The following is a 22027-nucleotide window of genomic DNA, read 5'->3' on the forward strand; positions in this document are numbered from 1 at the left end:
TTTTAATGAATTAAAATGAAGTAACATCGGAGTTCGGTTTCTCAGGCACATATGTCACATTTTACGAGCTCAACAGCCACGAAGGCTAGTGCCTACCAAGTAGGACGGCATAGACAGAAATCAGTTTCAGCAACACAAAAGCTCTATTGGACAATGCTTGTCTGAAGGGCAGAAGGAGGGCTTTTTCAAATCATCTCACTTCTGTTCAACACTCACTTCCTGGAACCCCCACAACGATTCCCATCAGGCCCTCCCTGGCTGGGCTCAGGACTACCCTAACAAGTTAATGGGGTGAGTTGCCCTGGAAAGGCTGTCAGCTTCCTGATTCCCTAATTAAGAAAGTCTTGCAGGGCACCTGGGTTGCTCAGTTGTTAAGCTCCTGCCTTAGGTTCAGGTCATGATCCCAGGGTACTGGGATCGAGCCCCGCATCAGGCTCCCTGCTCCCTGTTTTGCGGGGAGCCTGCTTTTCCCCTCCCACTCCCCCTGCTTATGTCCCCTCTCTTGCTGTGTCTCTGTCTGTCAAATAAATAAACAAAATCTTTAAAAAGAAAGAAAGACAGGAAGGGAGCGAGGGAGAAGGAGAGAGGGAGAGAGGCAGGGAGAGAGGGAGGGAGGAAGAAAGAAAGGCAGACTTGCTTCACCACTGGGATCACTAAAGGTCTTGGAACTATCACCACCCCCAGTGACACATAAAAGTTTAAAACTTTCCCTAAGAACTCGAAAACTTCAGTGTTTCTCAGGGTGATGCTTTTCAGGAAGCACTGAGGCCTTCGAAGCTTGAGCTAAAACTCCCAGTGTGCCTCACCTCCAGCTCTAGAAGGAAATCTAAGCTGCCAAACAGTTCTCCAGGTCATTCTGGCCCAGGCAAACCACGCCTCAATCACTGCCCAGCAAACAGTAGCCATATCCTTTTCTCAATTCCCAACTCTCCACCCTACTGTCTACACCGTCTGTGCTGTAAACTGTCAACTTTCCACTGCATAGAACTCTGTGGATACATAAAACCACACTGCATTTCTTTTTTTTTTTTTTTAAGATTTTATTTATTTATTTGACAGAGAGAGCACAAGTAGGCAGAGAGACAGGCAGAGAGAGAGAGGGAAGCAGGCTCCCCGCTGCGCAGAGAGCCTGATGCGGGGCTCGATCCCAGGATCCTGAGACCATGACCTGAGCTGAAGGCAGAGGCTTAACCCACTGAGCCACCCAAGCACCCCCATACTGCATTTCTATTAGCTTCCCACAAACACCGTGCCTTTGCCTATGCTCAGTCTTCTGCTAGAATGCCCTTCCTTCCCTAGCGGTACCCCTTCTGAACACACTCCCCGAATTTACTGGCCAGACAATGCCTACCTTTTCTTTAAAACTCATTTGAGACATCATCTCCAGAAAGCCTTCCCTGTCCTTCTCAGGTAAGAAGGAGCCCCATGGCTACTCCAGAATTTCTGTATGGGGGACACTTGGCAGGTGAAAATCTGTTAAGAAGCAGCAAAGGGAGTTTGTGACTTCTCTTGAAATCACATTTTACAGCAAGGTACAATTTGGGCTGAGATATCTGCATGAAGAGCAAAGTTCTCAAAGATGTTCTTATTCACAAGTAAATGTAAGTAAGGAAGTATCAGTGATCCTTTTCTAAGAACATCCTTTTGAATAGTGATTTTGGAGGAGAGCAACCAGAGATTAAAGGAAGGACAGACCTTCCCCCATGCTGCACTTCAGCTCTACTACTGACTATGGGCTCCAACAATATGGGCTATGGGCTATGGGCTCCAACAATATCCTGATGTCCTCCTATCAGCTGTACCAACTTGAATCTGTTTATATATGCACCTTCCCCACTGGGCTGCAAAGGACCATATTTTTATCTAACTCTGTATCTCTAATACTCAGGCCAATCCTTAATTGGGGTGCTCAATAAATGCTTGTTGGATGGAGGGTAGGTGGCTGAACAGGTTGATAGACGAATGAACGGATGGATAGATGCATGGATGGATAGACGGGTGGCTGGAAAAATGGGAGGAAATGCTGTTTTAATATTCAATTTTACCTTCACACCGAAGTTTTCTAAAGGATAAAGACCTTGAATCTCAAAATCAATGATCTCTCCCACAACTTCTCTCTCTCTCCCTCTCTGTCTCTCCCTGTCTCTTCTTTTCTCTCCCTGTCTCTCTCTCTCTCACTCTCTCTCTCTCCATTTCCCACAACACCAAAAAAAAAAAAGTTTTATATTTAACAACCGCTCAATACAAAGGCTGGCATTCCCCACCCAGTGAGTGTACTAAAGAAAGACTGGGGAGAAAGAAGAAAGAAATCTTTAACAATAAATATTGGATAATAGCATTAAAAGTCTCCCTTTCTCTAATGGAGGCACAATTTGGAGATAAACCTAAACCACCTTCCTCTCTGTGGCATATGATTAAAATCTGCTTTGTTCTTCTAATTTGCTCTTCTCAAATTACCACACTGCTGCTAGCGTTGCAAACTCAGACTTCACAGCTGCCCTTGAATCCACTCTACAACTTTCTCTCCTTTTCTTTTTCCTTTTACTCAGCACTGAACCAAGAAGGTGCCACCTACACTTGGAGAAACGATGTCTCCAAACCTGGAGACAAAAGGTGCCTTTCAAGGTGCCCCTACCATCCCCCGCGCCATGATGGCCCTCAGCAGAAGTGCCTCTCCCTTGAGGTTTGGGAACCCAAGAGGTGAAGTTACCCTTGACAGGGCTCCAGGTGGTACGGAGTGTTTCTTCTGCCCAACTCTAGAGCTCTTATTCTGCCTCAGCTTTCAAAACAAAGAGAGCCTGACAAGGATGTGGCTCTTGCCTAACTAACAAATGCTTTGTTTTCCTACGCTCCCAGAAGAGCTCTAAATACCATGGTCTGGGATTGCTAAGATCTCAGCTTCCAGAGTCAGTTTCAAAACTAGAAGGTAAATTATCATAAAAGACAGAAAGAAAATTCTATTGACATCATCCTTCCTCTTTTCTTTCCCCCTTTCAATTGTTAGCAGTTCCTTTGAAATTTCAAACTACAAGCTATGTCTATACCAGTACATGAAGAGAAAGGGAAGGTGTCTTTCAATGATCTAATTATGTTACACAGCAATATATGCATAAATACATAATAAGTTGATCACAATTTTCATGTAGCTATAGGCTGAATAACCCATTGACTAAAAGAAAGTAGAAAAGGACTAAAATTGTGTCCTTGGATGGCAGTTCTAAAGTGTCAATATGCTTTCTGGTCAGTGTACGGTTTTTCCCTTTGCTATTAGGAAAGTTGTCAGGGAGGGGCACCTGGGTGGCTCAGTAGGTTGAGCAGCAGACTCTTGATTTTGGCTCAAGTCATGATCTCAGGGTCATGAGATCAAGTCCCATGGTGGGCTCTGTGCCCAGATGGCACCTGCTTGATATTCTCCACCTCTCCCTCTGCCCCTCCCCTCACTCACATGTTCTCTCCCTAATAAATAAATAAAATCTTAAACAAAAAAAAAAAAAAAGAAAGAAAAAAGTTTCCAGTGAAAAAGACTAACATCATTTAGACTACCAAAGAAGATTCAAAAACAAGATAATAGTATTTAGTATAAGTTTAGGAGCAAACTTAAAATTCAAGACACAAGGTCCCATCCTAATTTTGCTAAGTATGTGACCTTAGGCAAATCACATCACCTCTCTGATCTCAATTGAATCAACTAGCTAATGCACATTATTAACATACTACTCAAGGATATCAAGAGGCATATGAGGGAAGGGAAAGAATGCTACTAAACAAAGAACAGTAAATACCCAACACCATCACACCATTGCAGATAACACCTACATACAGATACAGATCAGATCACAAGGACGAGCATTATTTTCAGAACAATGAGCAACAATATGTACACAGACCAGCCCCCAAAAAATAACAGCAGCTAGTAACATCAAGGAGGAATCACCAGCCAACTTATTAAATAGGCTTTTGTCCCCTCCTCTATTAATAAGTCTCAGTAGTTACTGATCGTTTAAGCCTGTTTATTTTTATTACCAATCCATTAGTAAATGATACTGTGTTTGAATTTTCAGTTTATATGTCAAGACCCTGGTTCAGCCAATCTTTTCCTGAACAATGTTGACCAGGAAGCCCTAGTGTCTTAAAGCAAAAATTACACCTGTAAAGGGAGAGATAATAAGCCAGACCCTAATCTGTTAACATGCTAATTGCTTTCCCCTGCTACAGAATAATCATACCTCAAACCTTAGCAAGATACATAGATATATATTCAGACAAAAACTCTGCTGCACACCTAAGATCCAAGTCATTACATTACTCATCGTAGATTATTTCTTGGAGTAGTTTTACAGAACTTGAATTCACTTTAATTAAAATTCACAATAATCCCCTGGGAACTAAGTACAAAAAAAAAATTTGCTATAGGAGCGCTCTGAGATATAAATTAATATTGAATAAAAGATCAATTACTACAACATAACTTGCAAAGTTGCTCCTCATACAACATGTTTACTTTAATTATGTACAAGGTTGAAAAGATTTTAAACTGTATTATCTATTTAATGGTCATGACGCTGTCTCAAAGGGTGACTTCCCTAGCATGCAAATCCTATGCTTTGTAATCAGAACCCTCCAGCTGAGAGGGAACTTTTCTCATTCGATAGTCCAAGCAAGAAATGAGGATGAAGACCAGAAAAATGTTTTTCCACCAGTAACTCTGATTTGTGTGGCCTACTTGCAGAAGAAAATGGAGAAGCTCCTACTCTGGTCAAAGTTGCCTTACAAAGTCAAAATGATCAAGTACTCTTGGAGAGAATTCCAGAGCTCAGAATCCATTGGTTTGATTTACAGGGATGTTCCAAGCAGAAAGACAGACAAAGAAGACCCATTCTGATGGTTTCATTCACAAACCCACATGGCTTCTACCACTATTTGCATGAACACAAAGGATCCCCTGATTGGCGTCTCCATGCCAGACCTCTCTGCTGACTTTCCTTGTTTATTTTCAGCTGGGATTTCTCCATTCAGGTGCCCTACAAGCTCCTCAAAGTTAAGAGCCCCAAATGAACCTCACCATCACCTCCCCCAACCTGTCTCTCCTTTATTCGATCTCCTCAGGGCCAGCTTCCTGGGTGAATCACCCATGCTCAGAAGGGCTCTGCACTTGAGTTTTCCTGAAATTCTTCATTTTTGAACAAAGGGTTCCATATTTTCACTTTGCACTGGGCCCCAAAAATTACGTGGCCAGTTCTCTCTCTCCTGTGGGGCTATGGCCATTACCTTTGTTAGGGAAACCAACGTCCCGGGACTTAATACCAGACCCTCCCTTCATTTCTTTTCTGTATCTGATCACACTGTTTCATGCTCAGGGTTTTATCCCAAGCAAAGGCTCACCTTACTTGAAATGCCTAACTGCCTTTTTCTCCTCCTTCAAAGAATTGATTTCCACTTGTCCTTTAATTATTAATCAAGTTCATCTATACCAGAAATACTTACTGATGCCTGAGTCTGACACAGATGCCCCCTCCTGGTCCTCCACTTCCCCATACCTGTCCCTACAGCTGTGGTTTTGTCCTTGTACCACACTATCTTGTCTCCCTTCCCTCAAATGACTGGGAGCTTCTTAATGATTGATAATTTTTTCTATTTCTATCTAGTTCCCAGCTCTGTACTTGGCATATAGGAAATATTTTTGAAATGCTTATCAATGTTATTTCAAAAAACTTCACTAATTCATTTTGGGTGGGGGGTGGACACTGCTTGATCTACGCCATTGTTCTTTCCTCTTAGAATAAATTTCATTTATTATTCTGAAGGTATCCTCTCCTACCCTCCTGAATCTTCAGGGAAAGCCACCAAAACAAACAGCTTCAAAGCTTATGTTACACCTTGAATGTATTTTCCATTGTCCTCCAGGGTCACTGTCCCCTGGGGTCCCTTCGGCAAGTGAGGACAGCTGGGTCCCCTATTCCTCCGGGAGCTTCCAGGCACTACTGGCTTATACCAAATGATTTGTTTGTGTCAAGGAGTTGCCAGAGTTCCTCTGCAAGGCCACTGAGAGCCCACTCTGCGTGATGAACTACTTAGAAAAAGAAGGAACAACTTAAGAATGCAAGTGACTAACAGACTGCATTCAAGTAGTTTACATTTTAAACTCTTAACGCATGGTTACTGCACATTTTCCACAATCAAAAGAGGGGTCTCAAGACATGGCTTTTAATTGCCAGAAGTGAAAGATGAAGATTCCGTTGGAGAGCGAGTACAACCAGGAAATGGTTACTCCAACGAAGCCAGGCCCTGTCCTTTGCTCCACACTGCCCCCCGCCCTCCCCACACACAGGCACTTGGTTACTACTAAGAATTCCGAATATGCATATACACATTTTCCATGTACACACTGGATGTTTTTTATTTAGTTGATATCATTTCAAATACCTGTAACTTGTCAGGTTAGAGGCCCAAGATGCATGGGACTTCTATTTTATTTGCTCTTTTTTTTTTTTTTAATGTTTCAAGACATTCAGTAGATTGAAAGTTACCAAAACCTGCAATTCTTAATCTTATTGGCCTCAAAACTCCCTCACACTGCAGAGGATCTATAGAATTTTTATTTGGGTTGGATATATCAATTTCCTGAGAATTCTTCTGAATATTCAATTTTTGATTCATGTAAAGATAATAAACCCACTGTACATTAACAAAAATTGCATATTGTATAAAAAATAACCTGTATTTACAAACTAGTAACTGATTGAATGAGAAAAATAGCACTGTTTTACATTTTTGCAAGTATCTTTAAGGTTTGGCTCAAAAGAAGACAGGTGGATTCTCACATCTGCTTCTGCATTTAATGCATTTCTATATCACATATCATACAGCCTCTGGAAAACTGCACTGCACACAAGAGTGGAAAAGCAAACATCTCAAAAAGGATGACAGGACAATTCAATGGGGAAGAAAATCGTTGTTCCAAACAATGGTGCTGGGACAGGTGAATATTCACATGCAAAGGAAAAAAGCCGGACCCCCTACTTTACACCCTATACAAAAGTTAACTCAAACTGGATCAAAGATGAGGAGTAGCTGTGTGTTACTGTGAATTACAATAAGAAATATATATTTTGTCTTTGTCCTCCTTTCTGGCACAGAGCTCGTAAAAACCCTTGCAATTTCTTAAGTGAGGTGAGCAATAAATGTGTCTTTTGTCATGTTAATGAGGTGACTTTTGGAAATCCCCTGTGGACTGGGGCTGGTAGCCAGGAGAACCCACCATATGATTAGAGGGTTGGAACTTTCAGTGCCATCTCCCCGACCTCCAGGGAGGAGCTGGAAATTGGGTTCAACCACCAATGGCCAACGGTTTAACCAATTGCACCTGTGTAATGATGCCTCCATAAAAACCCAAAAGGACAGGATTTGGAGAGCTTCTGGGTTGAGAGTGTGGTTAGCACACAGAGGTGCTAGGAGATTGGTACTCCTGGAGAGAGCATGGAAGCCGTACCCCCTTTCCCCCTAACCTTGCCCTATGCATCTCTTCCATCTGGCTGTTCCCTAAGTTACATACTTTTATAATAAACTAGTGATCTGGTAAGTAGAATGTTTCTCTGAGTTCTGGGAGCCACTCCAGCAAATTAATCAAACTCAAGGAGGAGGTCGTGGGAACCTCCACTCTACAGCCAGTCAGTCATAAGCTTAGATGACAACGTAGCCTCGTGACTGGCCTCTCAAGTGGGGGCATTCTTGTGGGACTGAGCCTATAGGATGTGATGTGATCTCCAGGTAGACAGTGTAAAAATGGAGTTGTAGGTGTAGATGATATCAGAGAATTGTCGGGTGTATGAAAGGAACTCCCCTCTTCAAACACTGGAATTGGAACCGAACGCTCTTGGACTGTTAATAGGCACAGGTTTATTCGGGGGACGATGACAGCCTTCAGGAAATAGAGTAGTCATCGTTGTGCAACCTTTTGAACATACTAAAATCCACTGAAATGTACAACTTAAAATAGTAAATTTTGTGGTATATAAATGACACATTAATATAATAATGAATCAAAAACCTAAATGTGAAACTATAAAACTGTTACAACATAGGCATAAGTATTCATGACCTTGGACTATGCAATAGTTTCCAAGCTATGACATCAAAAACGCAAACAACAAAAGAGAAAAGAAGGTGAATTTCACCAAAATTTTAAAATTTCTGACACCACCAAGAAAGTAAAGAGACAGCCCACAGAACAGGAAAAATATTTACAGGTCATGTATTGCATAAGTATTCAGAATGTATAAAGAACTCTTGTAACTCAATAACGAAAATTTTAAAATCCAATTTAAAACAGGGCAAAGGATCCAAATAGACAGCTCTCCAAAAAAGATACACATATGGCCCCCTGGCACAAGGAAAGATGCTCAAAATCATAGGCACCAAGGAAATGAAAATCAAAACCACGATAAGATACCACTTCGCACCCACTGAGCTGGTTATAATCAGACAAATAATAACAAGTGTTGGCAAGGATATGCAGAAATCGACACCCTTGTGCACTACTGATGGAGACGTAAAATGGCACAGCCACTCTGGAAAATGGTTTGATGGTCAGTCTTCCAAAGGTTAAAACATAGATCTAGTAATGTCACTTCTAGGTATAAACCCAAAAGAAATGTGTCCACACAGAAACCTGTAAAGGAATGTTCACTGCAACGTTATGTACAACAGACAAAAAGTGGAAACAACCCAAATTTTCACCAACTGGGGAACTGATAAAATGTGATCTATCCACACAATGGAATAGTATATAGCAATAAAAAGAGAAGAAGTACTGACCCATGCTGATCTCAGGGACATCCGGGGGTCCCCAGAACACAATTTGAGAACCACTGACCCAGACCAAACAGCTAGTGTGGGTATTGTGGGTTATCTTCCTAGCAGCCATTTCTCTACCCTCCCTCTCAAGAGACCCCTGATTTTTAGGCATTGACCCCTCCCCCCATGCCAGCCACCTCCTGGAAGGAGGCTAACTCCATGCTGAGTCCCAGGGTCAAGTTCTGCTCACTTTAAGCTAAAAGGTGCATTCCCTCCCACCGACCAGAGTCGCTGGCTTAGGGGCAGGCCTGTGACTTAGATCTGATCAGAATGGCTGCAGGACTTTTGCTGGGAACGCTGGGTTGGAAGTGGTTCCCCTCCGCTTCTGGAGGGTGTCTCATGAAAAGGTGAGGACTGACATTACCATAACCAACTCACGGCCAGTCTGAGGATAAAGCCTTACAGAAGGCAGGAGAGTCCTTGAATGAAGCCCTTAACTCGAGACATCAGGATATAAGAGCCACTAAATGTCCTCGATGTTCGAGCCAGTCTGAATTAGAATTTGTTAGACGTAGTTACAAGCATCCAGCAGACAGACTGTCCAGATGAGGGGGAGCCAACAGTGTTACATTCTCTCTGCACTCAATACACTTCGCCATTGCTTTGAGGACATCAAGAGATAAGATCTCAGCAGACCATTGAAATAACATTACTTTTTTTTCACAATATCCTTAATACAAAGAGCTGGCCCATGTAATCTAGGCCTAAAAACGTCAGAGCTGGGCCATGGTATTTAACAAAGTGTCTCTCCCTGCTATTCCTTTTGTGTCTGATTTTCAGTGGACTCTGAATGGCATTCTATGTGAGTTTGACCGAGAAAAGTGTTGGATTGTCCTTATTATCAGAAGAGGTGTGGCTGTGAGCTGGACCCCGACTGGATTTCACCACCTGGATTGGCATGGGGCCTGATACTCAGCACATATGAACGTTCGTGTGTGATATTCAAGTACCTGTTCCAACGGGTAAGAAACTCAAAGAACAGTAAACTACTCTCTTTTTTTCCCCAGCTATGAAAATGGTGTTCTACATTTGAGGGATGTTTTGACATTACGATGTGTTTCATGTACATCCTCCCAACAACCCAGTGGAGATTGGCAACTGGGGAATTACAGAGGAACAACAGGGGCCCAGTGACTTGCTCAAGGCGTTGCACCATCATAAAATGATGGAATTTAGACTTCGAGACATTTGATTTAAGCCAAAGCCTCCCCACTATTTAGAATTATCTCGAATATACCTTCACATAATAGAAAGATAACAGTCAACATTGTTTCGGCTCTCACTGTGGGCCAGTTACCAAGCATTACAACAACCCCATGAAGTCTAGGCCATTATTATCCCCACTTTACAGATGAGCAAACTGAGACCCAAACTGGTAAAGTGACTTGCCCAAAGTCACCTGGCTAGTCAGTGGTCAAGCCAGGGTTCAAAGTTCCTGACTTCTTGGTCATAGGGCTTCTTCAACAAGAGTAGAGCTCTACCAGAGGTGCTCGCTCTATGTCAGATGACTCAGAGCTACCAAGAACCCACCGGCTCAGTAAGGACGGAAGTGATACTTAACACAAACAACAAAGGACAATCTGACAATTCTTCTCATTCTGGAATTTGATCACAGAGAGATTGCCTATAATAAGCCAGGACTTAGATAACATCTTATTAAACTTTGCTGACAGTTTTATTCTAACAATAATCATAACTGGGAATCAGGAGATGCATGGTTTAATTATGTTACCATTCCCCAAATTGACTTATTTGAAAGACACTACTGCTTGCTTAGCCAATAGCTATCCCTTCCTCCCACCACAGAAGGACACACACACACACACACACACACACACTTCTCCACTGCTTCCATAATGCCAAAGCCCTCCTCCCACTATAGAGAGGGAAGAGCATAGAGACCAGAAGCACACATTCCTAGACTCTTCTGCAGCTAGCACACAGGTGTATGATCGAATCCCGCCCTACAAGATCTGATGGGAAGACTGATAGGGGCCTCTGGAAAAGATCTTCCTCATGATAAAAAGAAATGCATGCGGAAGTACCACCTCTGCATGGTGGATACAGTAGCGCCTGACTCACATCCACAACTATGGCCACCACCTTGTAAAAATGACCACTCTAAGCACCACAGCAGATATGCTGAGGTTAACAGTGTGGGAAGATGGAAAGCGCCTTGGTCCATGCAGAACCCCCAAGCAACCATGTAGCTGCCCGAACTCTGGACTTCTCATTAGGTAAGACAATTAGTGTACTTATCATTTAATCCACTTTAACTTGGCTACTCTCTTACTCTCTTTGGGCTTCTCAGGAAGCCCAAAACATCCTAACTCTCAAGTCTCAAGAGGCAGCTACCGAGAAGAACTCTGAAATTTTAGTCCAATGACCAGGGTTCTAACCTACCGACTTGCCAGATGACCCAAATTGCTTAATCTCTCTAACCCTTATTTCTCACATCTAAAAAATAAAGGCCACACTCCATAACACAATATCATCAATAAAATGGAGGTATGAAAATCATGGGATAATGTGTATTCAACCACTCTGTTAACAACAGTGTTTCACTCAAATGCGACTAGTCTACGTAGTAATTAAACCAGATTTATTAAATTGGAACTAGCCATCTAACCCAACTCCCTTATTTTACAAAAGAGGAAAAGAAACATTGACTCCAAGTGTCAACTGACTTGCTCAGTGTCACAAAACTGGTTGGTAACATAATTAAACCATGCACCTCCTGATTCCCAAACCAATGTCATCATGTTACTCTCATGATGATAAGTAACGACCTCGATTAGATACTGAGCACTCGTTCAGTCAGCAAGTGTTTGTCGAACAGGATTATATACCAGGTACTACTCTAGGTATTGGGGAATCCTTAATAAACAACAACCACCACCACAAAATGTTCCTACCCTATGGATTTAACAGTCTACTAAGGAAATTAGTCAATCTACATTTATGAATATTTATTCAATGCCTATTATGTATTAAGCACTGGACTAAGATTTCTGTTTGAACACAAATCAAAATTCCCAGCCAATTCCAATAATATCAACCATGTTTACGAGGCTTTGCTAAAGAACGTATAATGTGAAAAGCCTACATTTTACTCAATAAAAGTCAGTATTGAAAATGACAAGTTCATTAGAAGGAGCTGTGACTAACCATGCCAGCCTTTGAAAAAAGTGGATAGAATGGGGAACATGGCTAGGACTCCACCCTACTTGAAGGGGGACTGAATAAAGGGGGTTAGAATTAACTCATGTCCCTCTACGCTATCCAGACTTCAAAGGTTGGGTCAGTTGGAAAAGCCCAGTAGGGAATATTCAGCCACTCCTTCCATTCCTCAGGCCTCCATCAGTGCCCTAAACTCTCCTTTTGCTCCCTGTTCATTTGGAATTCCTCCTCCTCTGACCTAAACATTCACACTCTAATGACCTGATGGGACAACAACCTAAACTCTTCGGAAAGAGACAGAGCAAGTGACTTTCAGCACTGCCTCTGGAAATGGATCTCAGGCAGCTGAGACTGGGCCACTAGGTTGTTTCTTTGCAAGTTTTCTCTGTCAATTATATAATTTGAGACAGAATAATTAAAAGCTGTTGTTTTGTGGGGGAAATTCCATAAGGCACATTCTGTGCAGGTCATAGCGTGAGGATGTGTGATACTGGATGACGGTCCATACACTTCTTTAACTTTGTGATTCCCTGGAACAGAGGGGGAAAAGGCAAGCAGGGAAGGAAGAATAGGCAGCCCCCCAAGGGCATGGACGGGTTCCTCCGAGAGGTTCCTTTTTTCAAAATACCATTTTGTTCTAGTGTTAAACACATGGAAGTTTGTTTGTGACCCTGAACCCAGAAATACAATTGCACCTCCTGGGTTTGGAAAAATCTAGGAAGGTAAGGTCCAAAATTATCAATATAGGATCTTTTAATTCACCCTTATTGGTTAAACAACCATCACCATTTGGGGACAGAAGGAGCCAAAAAAGATGGGCCACAAAATGAAACATTTGAGTCTGAAACAATTCCAAAAATCAACATTTTGGAATACAGCATTTTAACCTCTTCGGGGCTGCACAAATGTTAACTTGCCAAACTGTTATTAGACTGGCTACAATTTACTGTTTCCCAGGACACCAGACAACAAATACATGCCCTTTGGGGACTATTTCTCTATTCTAAGGAAGACTAAGTACGGAAAGGGATAAAACCCAGTGGTGTCAACTCCAAGGGGGACAGGACTGGGCACACAGAGGGCTGAGAAAGCAGAGGAGAACTCAGCATCCCTAACTCTCTGCTGCTGGTCCCTCCGTTATTTACATATTCGATGCGGGTTAAAGGATCTGTACATCCACTCCAGGACCTAAGGCAAAGTACACCAACAATTACCTCTGGATCACAAGACAGTACATGCCAAAACGTTTCTGTGCAACCCTGTGGCAGGAGGGGAAACTGCCTAACCTGCTAATCCCTTTATTATTAAGTTTAGCAGCACCGATTCACTAAGAATGAAATTCAAGATCCTCCAGAAAATTCACTGGGCACCTACTCTCCTGGGAGATCAGGTGGGGCAGCACATTCCTGCCTGGAAACTTGTCCAACCCTCTGCTTACGAATTAGTTGCCACTGTCTCTGTGTCACAAACTTCCACAGGCAAACAATTAAACAAATGGGAAAGACCTTTCATTCATTCATTCATTGAGGGGTTAACACAGCCCAGAGACCTATTCCTGCCGCTGAGAGATGCTGCCCCCATTCATCTCTCAAGGCTACTAGATAGTGTGCTCTCTATTTAAAAAACAGCTCGGTCCTGTAGCCTCAAGACTCAGGAAGGCGAGAAGAGGAAATCCCGGAGAAAAATAAGCAGATAGATTTAAAAGTCAGAAGCTAATCGTGCTGAGCCCTGACACAACCTTTCCAGATTGTGCGTGCCCAGTGGGTCAAAGGAGAGGGCACACATCTGCCTACATCTACGCGCACCAAGGGTGCACGTGCACGTGCGCGCGCGCGCGCGCACACACACACACACACACACACACACACACACCCTTGCAGCTCACGCTGTATCTCCTGCAAGCTCAAAAGCACTTACTACCCAAGGGTGAGGCCGCCAGGAAAGCTACCTTCGCCCAAAGAACTCTTGCTTTCTCCAACTTGAGCAATATTCCACCAATATTCCAAGGGGCGCTTCTTCCCGGGACCCAGGTCCTGCAAGGCTCCCTCCTCGCTGGCCCCACAACCCTTTTCCTTTCTCTGAAACACAACGACTTCATGATTCCTTTTGGGGTAGCTCCAGTTCCGCGCAGCGCGCGCCCCATCCCTCAAGGCTGGAGCCCAGGTCGGCCCAGCCTCTCTCACTCCCAGGAAACTTCCCCGCCGCCCCATGCGGAGTAAAGGCCATCGGTAGGAGGGCGGCAAGGAGGGAAAGCGGGTCCCTGGGGCTCAGGGCCCCTTTGGAGCCCGGGCGCCAAGAGAGGAATGAGTGAACCGGAGCTGGTGCATGCCTTCTCCACGTGGAGGAAGGGAGGAAGGAAGAATGGGCGACATGCAGGTGTCCCTCTCGGCTCCCCGAGCTCCCATTTCCTGGCGGGGGAGGGGATCGAGGGGTTAGCCTCTCCCAGGAGGAAGCTGCCCCGCGCCCCCAGCCTAGGCGCGGCGAGACTTGGGCGCACCTTGCAAGCCTGGGAAGGGACCCCGTCGCTGATAACGCGCCCCATCCCTGGGTAGGGCTCCCAGCCTCACAGGGCGGGGTAAGAGAAATCTGGCTTTCTAGCAGGCCCCCGCATGGGTTCTCCCGCCCCTGCCCGCGCACGCCCACCCGCAGAGGCCCCCAGCGCCCTCGCCCGGGGCAGCCCGCACCTGAATGTGGCAGGAGATCTCCGAGTCGTCCAGCAGCCGGATGGTGCATTTCATCTCCTGGCTGAGCGATTTGACGCTGGAGCTCCGAAAGTGGATCATTTTCATGGTCCTCCTGCCTCTCGGCACACAGTGGCAAGAGGCGAACATGCACCGCGGCCCGGGGGAGCGAGCGGGAGGCTCGGGGCCGGCGTGGCGCTCGCCCGCGCGGACGGACACACTCGCGCACGCACCGTCCCGGACACCCGGGTGCGGCTCAGCCCCGGGACAGCGGCGGCGACGGGCGCCTGCGGCCACACATGCCGGGCGGCCGGGGCGCGGCGGGCGGGTCCCTCCCTTCCCTCGCTCCCCTCCCTCGCCTCCGCCTCTCCGGCTCCTTTCCCCGCCTCCGCCCGTCGCGCGCGCTCCTGCGCCTCCCTCCGCCCGGGCTAGCGTGCAGAGGGTGCCCCGGGCCCGTGACCCTGGGCGGGCGTGCGACACACTCACTCCCACGCGCGGGGAGCCGCGGGAGGAGGAGGCGGAGGGATGGCAGGCGCTGGTGGCCGGGGTGCCCTGGCAGTGGCCTGCTTCGCCGCGGTCGCCGCCGCTGCGTCAGGCTGGGCCCGGCCGCCTCCTCCCTCTCCGGCCGCGATCGCTCCGGCTCCTGGTCACGCTCGTCCCTGCCCCGGCTCCCCCACGCGCCCGACAGCGCCGTGCTCTGCTCGGCCCCAGGGACCTGGCTGCGGGTGGGGGATGGAGGGCGAGACCGACCTGCACCCGCAGGGAGGATTCTTGGACCTAGGACGAAACCCCCTCCCCCCGAAAGTGACATGAGGGCCTGGTATGGCTACCCCAGGAATATGGCTAATTGTAACAATCTCTAGTACTCATGGATATTTTTTAAAGCCTTTATTTTATTTAATATTAACTGGGAGTCCATCTCCTTAAAAAAAAAAATCAGGGGTGCCTGCCTGCTTCAGTCAGTAGAGCATATTGCACTTGATCTCGGAGTCGTTGAGTTCGAGCCCCACCTTGGCGGTAGAGTGTACTTCAAAAAAAAAAAATTTTTTTTTAACATCAGAGCCTTTCTTAAGCAATTTCTCCTTTCTAACTCCCAACACCTCAGTATGATTTGTGGTAACTTAGACCTCAGCAAGAGGGTCCCTAGCCTGCACCTCCCCCTTTAGGGAACTTGCTGCTGCCTCTCCTGCATAGAGATGTGTCCTGTCCTGTTTTGGACCAATCTCTGGGTACTGGGGACCCTAGAATTCCCTGCCACCACCAGGGTAGTGAGGATAGGGGATCTGCTGCCCCTGTGTCTAACCCAGGGTGGATCAAACCCCTTTGTGGTATAGCCATAGGCCCAAGGGGCAGCTGAGGGAGGTCTGTGGAGGCAGGTGTGCAGGGGTTGGATGGGGGGAGGGCAGGCATGTCCAGGCGCAGGAGGAGAAAGGTCTCTCCCCCTGCTGCCCTTTCTGAGCTGTTCAGCTTGTTCAAGGCAGTATTAAGGAATATTTGTTAGAGGAAGGACTTTGCCCAGGGGTCACCTCCCACTGCAGCTGCACAGGTCCCCCTCATCCAAAGGTCCCCTGTCCCCTCAGGGCACTCTACTGGGCTTGATGTCCTCTAGGACACCCCCTGGGGTTGGCTGTGGTTTGGTGGCAACTGCACTGGACTTGGACTTTTCCCTCGGCCTGTTCTTGCTTCCTTCTCATGTGATCATTAACGGATACCCTACAGCCAAACTCGGCCTCAGTATCTGCTTCTGGAAATGCCAAATTATGACAATGTGTCAAGATAAGAAGATTTTATTTAACGGTCAGTAGCTTGATTGTTGCTTTTAAAAATGATGATACTGTGTGGCCCTCCATGTGTACTCTTGCCCAGGGCTGGTGAATATTAGGGCCGGGCCTACCAGGGAGGGCAGCATGACGGGTCTGGGAAGATAAGGATTTGATTCTTGATCCAGCTCCTGGCCAGCCCTGGGGACCTTGGGAAAGTCTTTTCCTTTCTTTTCTGAAGTTAGAGGAAGAGCACATCTGCCTGTCTCACAGGTGGCTGAGACGCTGGGCGGAGGCAAGGCTAGTGGAGGCAGGTTATAGTCTGTAAAGCCCCATATGCATGTATGAAGGGGCAGTGATGGGCCCCAAATGCTACTAGGATTGAATCATCTCTCCTAACCCAAAGAACATATCTAAGATAGCCTAGAAATCAAAGAAGAGTCACCGCCCAACACAGCGCAAGCTTTTCTTTTGAGGCTACCTTCTTGTCCATCCTTATTATCATGACCTTTTGGCTTCGAAAGAGTCATGCTCAATACCCCAGAACTGTTATCTCAAATTTCAAGAAAGCTGAATGAGACCAGCAAGGACGCTAGGAAAGAGGACAGAAGAAAGATCACCCAAACTGGGTCTGCAAGCAACAGCATTTTGAGAAAATGAGAAGAATCGAGAAGAATCTGGGATTGGTTATCTGACCAGGTTTGGGATGATGGCTGAGCGCGGCTAGTGTATCTGGAAGCCTTCAGCAGGTGTGGAAAACAACTAGGTAAGTTACCGCATATGTTCTCTTGGACTGAAGTACCCACTGAAGACAAGGCTTTGGGAAACCAAGCAGCCACGTTCAAAAAAATTATGTGAAGAGCGAAAGGAATTCAAAGAATGAGCTCAAGAGAGGAGTTTAAAACTGGACTCCTAGGGGCATGAGATTGGCTCTTGATGCAACTCCAGAGGAGGCGGTTGTAAGTTCCAGCCCCAGATTGGGTGTAGCGATTACCTCAAAACAAAACAAAAAACCCTGGACCACTTAAAGCAATGGCACACTCAGAGTTCTAAACTCTCAGCTCAAGGCTTTTAGAAACTATATTATTTCTACGGCAGAGCTAAACGAGTTTTTTCATTAATTGAGCTGCAATTAGGAACCAAACTCAAAGTCAATTGAATTAATCCATCTCACCCAACTTCATGAGTGAGAGGTAATTTTCATTGAGAAAAGAGTGGGAATCTGGGACTAGAAATGGGACCGTGAAAGGGGATCTGGATAATTCCTAGTAACTCAAACTCCCAAAACCCAACTGGAAGCAGAAGCAAAGCTTCTCCCCCTATATAATGAGGCTGTGTCTGCCCTGTTTCAAGACCCTGTTCTGATCTCACCTGAGGCAGGTACCTTGGAAAGGAAAGCCAATCTCATCCCCACCCTTGGCCCCCCACCTCTGAATACTCACACTGTTAATATTTGAGTCAGATCCAGGCATACCGTAGGAAGCCAATTACAAAGTCACCCCCAGGAATAGAAAGAATTGCAAGATGTTCCTAATTTAAATCGAAAAGGCTGCTAAATTTGTCAATGTGAGTGTACTTTCCAGTGACTCTGGTTTCAGAGTACTATCTAAATTAATTGACTGACTTGGACCCAGCTAAATGGAAATGAGGAGGAAATATCCTGATTGTTGTTTAGAAAAGAATCCAAAGCACCAAAGAGAAGGAAATATTGAAGAGCATTTTCATATGTGGCCAACTTACCTCTCTTGTCAACTTGTCTCTAGAAGGAGACTTCACCAAGGCTTTCAAAGAATCACTGGTGAAGGAAGCAGCGCCATCTTTGAAAAATACCACAGTAGCTATTCCCTGTGACCAGAGGCTGTGAAAGACATGGCAGTTGAAAGGAGCTCCCTGATTTTATTGGGGATGATGGGAGTCTAGATTAACAGAGGACAAATAATTATACTTAACCTTCAGTGCAAGAAGGACATGAGGACAGTCATGAGCAGTTGGACCCAAGTAGACTTCAGAGTGATATGACCCAAGAGATTTGCTAATAGCTGAGCATCCTACTAAGATCCTATCTGGTCTGTAAGACAGACAAAGTGTCTAGGTCTAGTGAACAAAAGTCTGACTACCCCCCTTCCTACACACACACACACACAGAAAATTCCTTAGTCTGAGTCTGGTCTCACAGACAACCAGAAACACTTGAGTAAAGACAGGTGGGTCTACCTGAAGAATAAGAACATTGGTCATAGCAGTGAAGAACTGGCAAGGTCTCATTCTTAATAAAGACATGTCAGTGGGAGAGACTGTAGTATCTCATACTCAGTGTATCTTATGCTCATATAGTATCTTATGCCACTCCTTGTCCTTCACAACCCATGGGTCACAGCTCTTTGGTGAGTGACAAACAGAAAACAGGTGGTCTGCCACAAGAGATCCATGGTTGTAAATATTGTGCATTGATAGAAAAAACATTTTTAAGCATTTTCACAGCCATCAAAATCTGGTAATTGAAAAAAGAAAGACCTAGGTATAACTCTAACAAAATATGTACGAGGTTTATCTGGGAAAACGAAAACTGAAGATAGACATCCAAGAACTAAATAAATGGCAAGATATTCCATGTTTGTGGATGGGAAGGCTCAACATTGTTAAGATGTCAATTCTTCCCAACTTGATCTATGGACTCAGTACAATTCAAATCAAAATCCTGGCAAGTCATTTGGTGGATATTGACACTTTTTCTAAAGTTTATATGGCAAGGCAAAAGACCCAAAATAGCCAACACAATAGTGAAGATAAACAAAGTCGGAGGACTGATGCTACCTGACTTTAGGATGACATAAAGCTACAGTGATCGAGACAGTGTGGTATTGTGGGAAAAAATTAAAAAGACAAATAAATCAATGGAACAGAATAGAAAGCCCAGAAATAGACACATACACAATACAGTAAACTGATCCTTAAGAAACAAAATCAACCCAACATAGAAAGGTTAGGGTTTTTACTATTATTACCTTTTTATGTGCTGGAACCGTGGGCATTCACATGCAAAAAAATTAATCTAAACACAGACCTTGGGGCACCTGGGTGGCTCAGTTGGATAAGCGTCTACCTTTGGTTCAGGTCTTAATCCCAGAGTCCCAGGATCAAGCCCAATGTCAGACTCCCTGTTCAGTGGGGAGTCTGCTTCTCCCTCTGCCTCTCATCCTGCTTGTGCTCTCTCTCTCTCTCAAACAAATAAGATCTTTAAAAATAAATAAATAAACACAGACCTTAAGCTGTTTATAAAAACTAACTCAAAATGGGCCACAGACCTAAGTGTAAAAGGCAAAACTATAAAACTTCTCAATAAACAATGAATTTTGGATCACTGAAAAAAAATTAAATTTTAAAAAAATAACCTATAAACTAGGGGGGAAAAAAGAACTTCTCAAAGATAACATAGGAGAAAATCTAGGTAACCTTGAGTTTGGTGATGACTTTTTCTTTTTTTTTTGGTGATTACTTGTTAGATACAACAGCAAAAGCACGAGAAGTTGGACAACATTAAAATTAAAAACTTCAACTCTGCAAATGACACTATTAAAAGAATGAGAAGACAAGCCACAGACTGGAAGAAAATATTTCCAAAACACATAGTAGACAAAGGACTTGTACCCAAAATACACATACAACTCTTAAAACTCAAAATAACAAAAACAAATAATCCAGTTTTAAAATAGGCAAAGATCTAAACAGATACTTCACCAAAGATATATGGGGTGGCAAATTAGCATATGAAAAGATTCTTACCATTACATCATTAGGGGATTGCAAAATTAACAGTATTGAGACACTACTACACACTTACTAGATAGCTCAAATTCAGAAGAATTTTAGAAAAGCTAAGCTGTTCACTGTCTCCCTGCATGTGAATGCTGAAATTATACCAGACATACAGCATTTGGGAGACCAATTTACAGCAGAGTAATTAAGATCAAAAACTGGAGGATATCAAAGAACCATACATTTTTTGACAGTTCCTAAGAAAACCTGCATAATAATACTTAAGATGTGCCAGATGGCAAGTTGTTGGGCTATTTCTATATTAATAAAAATACTAGGGCGCCTGGGTGGCTCAGTGGGTTAAGCCTCTGCCTTCAGCTCGGGTCGTGGTCTCAGGGTCCTGGGATCGAGTCCCGCTTCGGGCTCTCTGCTGGACAGGGAGCCTGCTTCCTCGTCTCTCTCTCTCTGCCTGCCTCTCTACCTACTTGTGTTCTCTCTGTGTCAAATAAATAAATAAAATCTTTTAAAAAAATAAAAAAAATACTCACAGTTTGTTTTAATCAATAAAAATAAAGGACACAAACATCCAGGCACCTCATAGTAAAATTGAGGAATCATAATTGTAGATACAATCTCTTGAAAGCCGCTAGGACAAAGAAGCTCCTTACATACAGAGGAAAGCCCATCAGAATAACGTCAGACCTGTCCACAGAGACCTGGCAAGCCAGAAAGGGCTGGCAAGATATATTCAGGGCACTAAATGAGAAGAACATGCAGCCAAGAATACTTTATCCAGCAAGACTGACATTCAAAATGGATGGAGAGATAAAGAGTTTCCAAGACCGGCAAGGCTTGAAAGACTATGCAACCACCAAGCCGACACTGCAGGAAATATTAAGGGGGGTTCTATAAAAGAGGAAAAATCCTAAGAATAGCATTGAACAGAAATATAGAGACAATCGACAGAAAGAAAGACTTCAAAGATAACACAATGTCAATAAAAACGTATCTCTCAATAATCACTCTCAATGTGAATGGCCTAAATGCACCCATAAAACGACACAGGGTTGCAAATTGGATAAAACGACAGGACCCATCCATATGTTGTCTACAAGAGACCCATTTTGAACCTAAAGATACACCCAGACTGAAAGTGAAGGGATGGAGAAGCATCTTTCACGCCAATGGGCCTCAAAAGAAGGCCGGGGTAGCGATTCTCATATCAGATAAATTAGATTTTAAACTAAAGACGGTAGTCAGGGATACAGAAGGACACTACATCATTCTTAAAGGGACTATCCACCAAGATGATCTAACAATTGTAAATATCTATGCCCCCAATATGGGAGCAGCCAATTACATAAGAAAACTATTAATCAAGATAAAGAGTCATATTGATATGAATACATTAATAGTAGGAGATCTTAACACGCCTCTCTCAGAAATAGACAGATCATCGAAGCAGAAAATCAATAAAGAAATAAGAGCATTGAATGATACATTGGACCAGATGGACCTCATAGATATATACAGAACATTCCACCCTAAAACAACAGAATACTCATTCTTCTCAAGTGCACATGGAACCTTCTCCAGAATAGACCACATACTGGGTCACAAATCAGGGCTCAACCGATACCAAAAGACTGAGATTATTCCCTGCATATTCTCAGATCACAATGCTTTGAAACTGGAGCTCAATCACAAGGAAAAGTTCAGAAGGAACTCAAATACCTGGAAGCTAAAGACCACCTTGCTTAAGAATGCTTGGATCAACCAGGAGATCAAAGAACTTCT

General features: G+C 44.3%; 1 protein-coding gene across 2 annotated transcripts in view; it reads right to left on the bottom strand.

Moving 5' to 3' along the window:
* The window catches only part of FRMD3 (FERM domain containing 3), a gene marked incomplete at both ends in the record, with an annotated part of 298064 nt that extends 283200 nt beyond the window's left edge, over positions 1–14864 (bottom strand). For both annotated transcript variants that reach the window (XM_080820271.1, XM_080820270.1), the window contains one exon: positions 14718–14864. In XM_080820271.1, coding sequence (XP_080676397.1) covers positions 14718–14864 — 147 coding nt within the window. The remainder of the gene's footprint in view (positions 1–14717) is intronic.
* Positions 14865–22027: the final 7163 nt, after the last annotated feature.

This window comes from Martes martes, assembly GCF_963455335.1.
Source record: "Martes martes genome assembly, chromosome: 12".
In the NCBI taxonomy this organism is placed as follows: domain Eukaryota; kingdom Metazoa; phylum Chordata; class Mammalia; order Carnivora; family Mustelidae; genus Martes; species Martes martes.